Source organism: Octodon degus, unplaced genomic scaffold (assembly GCF_000260255.1).
Source record: "Octodon degus isolate 3935 unplaced genomic scaffold, OctDeg1.0 scaffold00027, whole genome shotgun sequence".
NCBI classification, from domain to species: domain Eukaryota; kingdom Metazoa; phylum Chordata; class Mammalia; order Rodentia; family Octodontidae; genus Octodon; species Octodon degus.
In genome coordinates, this window is record NW_004524603.1 from 1,318,392 (window position 1) to 1,322,388 (window position 3,997).

Here is a 3,997-nt window from a genome sequence, read left to right on the forward strand (position 1 = left end):
TTATTGAGAAACTAATAGCAATGAGACAGTTTCAAACCAAATTGGTAGGACAGTTTCAATAATTAACACATTGCATACATTCTTCCTAGTGGTTAACTGCTGTACAAGATGCAGACATGGTAACTTTGCATTTCTTATAAAAGTCATTCTAGAGAACTGGGAGAGGTAGTACACACCTGTAATACCAGCGCTTGGGAGGCTGAGGCAGGAGGATCAGCAGAGTTTGAGTTCTAGGTCAGCCTGAACTATAAAACGAGAGCCTATCTTAAAAAAAAAAAAAAAGCTACAACAATGATGGTAAGCCTATTTGCTTGTCTCTTCTGTGGCCGGCTCAGCGCACCCGGGGGCAGGGTGGTGCGCCAAGAGGTGCTGGGAATTGGACTGCGGCCCCTCCACGTGCGCTCGCTCGCGCTTGCCTGACTCGGCACTCAGCTTGCTTCCAGCGCTGCCGTCTCAGGCGCTGTGCGGGCACAGGTCTCTAACAGGTCTGCAGTCACGACTGTAGAACTTGCTGAAGGCAGACCCTTAACAGCCCTCTCCTAAGGGCACTGCCCAGCCTCCTGCCCTTGACACACTCAGAGAATTATACAATACCGTTTTCTGGGGAGAGTTTGTCGTAAGCGTCTTCATAAATATAGTTTCTTCTTATTGTGACATTAATGCCATCCAGAAATGGGCCATCCCCTTGAACTTCTTGCTTATCGGCATAAATTAACCTTTGAAAGATCTAACAGGAAATTACAAGATTGTCAGAATAAATTCTTTGTTATAACACAAACCTGCTAAATAAGTTTTCTGTATGTAGCTCCATTAACACTTAAATTTTGTGTCCAATATATAAAAATATTGATTTTATCAATAAGAGAATATAAATAATAAATATGAGTGACTACTGTACTTTTTTTTTTTTTTAAATGTATTTGGTATAGGGCCTCACTACACAGCTCGGACTCATAGTGATCCTCCTGTTTTCAGCCTCCCCAGCGCTGGGATTATAGGCGTGTGTCACCATGCCTGGACTTGGTGGCTGGCTCAGCAAGCCCGACGATGGGGCTGGCACGGCATGTGCCAGGGATCGAACCTGGTTCGTGGGCTTGCCTAGGCAGGCACTTAAGTCTGTTGAGCTATCTTGTGGGCCCAAACAGCATTCCTTTTGAGACAAGGTCCTACAGTGTCGTGCAGGCTGGCCTCAACGCATGTGGATCCGGCCTTAATTTCCCAGGTACTTGGGAACGTGGGCACAGACCACCACTTGGCTATGTAGTTCTAACACTGCTGCCTTCTCCACATTATGATAAAGTTTGAAAATCCGAGCTGTGGTATGTTTTCATTTATAAACCTTCCTAAAATCATAGGGATGGAAGAAGAACTGTTCTGTAAAGCATGCATGTCAGAAACTCCACAATAATGAAAGTTAAGTAATTTTCTTGATGTTGAAAGTCCAGCAGAGGGAGCTCAGGCATCGCATCCTATGCTGCCTGTGTTTGTGGTTTTCGGTGAAGAAACACGAAGCGTCCAAAGCCACTCTTTTGCTCACCTTGAAGAATGCACAGGCTAAATGACACTATGTTGAAGTTTCTACCTGACCATAAAGCCTGTTAAATTCCAGACATTTTGCAAGGCATTTTAAAATTTGGAAACAGATATATGTAAACAAAGTTTCATACACTCGCCAAAATTAAGAGCTAAGGTATCTGCCCATTTCATTTTTTTTCCTTTTTTGCGGAACCAGGGATTGAACTCAGGTCCTTGTGATTGCCAGGCAAGCGCTTATTCTACTGAGCCATCTCCCTGGCCCTGCCCATTTCATTTTTACAAAGCAGTTACTTTCACCTCAATATACAAAAATGCACCTTTACTACTTTTGCAATTTTTTTCTTTTCGGTGGTACCAGGGACTGAACTCAGAACCTTGTGCACTACTGAGCTATCTCCCTGGCCCTACTTTTGCGTTTTAACACCAGCACAAATGCACCACAGCAAAGGCGGGTTCCCCAGACCCAAGTCGCTGCCAGCAAGCAAAGCTGGGAGGAAGACGCCCGATCGGGGCGCAGAGCGGGGATGGGGCCCAGCACATAGCACAGCCTACAGAGCCTGCAAGATGAGTGGGAGCCGAGCCTTGCTCCCCGACACCAGCAGGCTAAGCTCTCACAAGGAGGAGCAGCAAGTCACAACAGAAGCGAAGCCACACCATACCTTCACTCGCTCCTCAAATGGGACCACAAAGGGCAGTTCTGTCAGGATGGCAAGCTGCCGCTCTTCGGACACCGACAGTGGCGGTGACTCCACTCCCACTGCAACACATGCAAAGACTTATTATCGGTTCACTCAGTTCAGGTACCAGCCGGATCTCATCACTGTTAACATCTCTAGCAGCAGTGGGATCTAAGAGAACCTACATCATGCTGTTTGTCACCACACTGCAGTCGGGTGTTAGAAGTGCACAGTCAAAGGGCCAGGGAGCTAGCTCAGTAGAATAAGTGCTTGCCTGGCAAGTACAGGGTCCTGAGTTCAATCCCCAGTACCACAAAAAAAAAAAAAAAAAAAAAAGAGAAGTGCAGTCATATGAATATATTTATGAATATATTTGTTTTCCTCCTCACAATTATTTGACCAAATCCCCACTGGCTTGGAATACCTTAATCTCAAGCACTGTGTATCATTAGAAAATACATTTTACGAATGAGGAGATAGCCCAGTGGTCTAAGCACCTGCCTGGTAAGTGCAAGGACCTGGGTTCAATCCCCAGTACCATATGCTGTGCCACATGCCTGTGATCCCAGCACTGAGGAGGATGAGACAGGAGGATCACTACGAGTCCAAGCTACATAGAGAGACCCTGCCCTAAATAAATAAATGATTTAAAAAATAAAATAGAAAACTGACACTGCTTAAAAAAGAAAAAAGCCATGCATGAAAAATGTTCAATGTCACCGGCTTGGAAATACAGCCCCAAACCCGAGCGTCATCACTGCACCATTTGAGTAGCTAATACAAACAGGCTCCAGACAACAGGAAGGCGCACAGTGCTGGTCACAGACACTGCATGGAGCAGCTACTCTAAAAGAGGTTTCTGTCTTTTGTAAAGTTAAGCACACACTTGGCACAGGATTCAGGACTCTTACTTCCTGATATTTATCCAAATAGGGGGAAAAAAAGTACGTCTGCAGCGGCACCAGAGACTGAGGAAAGACCCTATTCTCCTTGCAGAGGGGCACATTAGCAAGCTACAGCACCCTGCACAGTGCAGGTTGCACCCCAGGAGGGCCAGCCCCGGTAAGCGAAGCCCCGCCCTGCAATGGATGAAGGAGCTGCTCACAGGTGACCTGCAAATGATTCCACGAAAGACCTTCTGGAAAAGGCAAAATGCCAGTCAGGAATGGGGTGAGGCACTGGCCCCAGGAAGCCGGCGTCTTGAGCTCCTCGTGAGGCTGACTCTGGCGGTGGGCATAACATGGCACATTCACCAGCAGCAGAACCACGCCTGCAGAGCCGATGCCCTGTGCAGGCGTGTTCAGTGGCGTGGGGCACTCACCCTCCAGAGTGGACTGCAGCGGCCCGATCCGGCCCATCCGCCGGAACCGCCACACATGTCTGGACGCTGGTACGTACAGCTGGGTGACCTGTGGGGACATATCACACTCAGCACTGCCATCCCAGCCTGCACAGAACCACCTCTTCTATCCATCTCTCCTGCCCAGGCTGCCCTGCCATACACTCATGCTGGCCGATTCTTAGTGTTTTTGCACCAAATCACTAATTATTTGCCTTAATGATATAGAGTACCTGGGCAGAAAGCAATACAACTAATCTACGAAGTGAAACATACCATGCTTGAGACAAACAACTCTTCACCATCGTCAAATGTCCATGTCATCACGAAGCTGTTTTTCAACTAACTTGGATAAATGAGTACCCAAGGAAAACAGGTGCAGAATATGTTTTGTTTTCTTTCTTTCTTTCTTTCTTTCTTTCTTTCTTTCTTTCTTTCTTTCTTT

At 46.8% G+C, this 3,997-nt stretch overlaps 1 protein-coding gene across 1 annotated transcript in view; it reads right to left on the reverse strand.

Moving 5' to 3' along the window:
* Ube3c (ubiquitin protein ligase E3C) overlaps positions 1 to 3,997 on the reverse strand; it is a 94,200-nt gene that overhangs the window by 44,395 nt on the left and 45,808 nt on the right. Inside the window, exons 15-17 of the mRNA XM_004629059.2 lie at positions 3,535 to 3,622; positions 2,196 to 2,293; positions 595 to 727 (exon numbers count right to left, since the gene is read on the reverse strand). Coding sequence (XP_004629116.1) covers positions 595 to 727; positions 2,196 to 2,293; positions 3,535 to 3,622 — 319 coding nt within the window. The remainder of the gene's footprint in view (positions 1 to 594; positions 728 to 2,195; positions 2,294 to 3,534; positions 3,623 to 3,997) is intronic.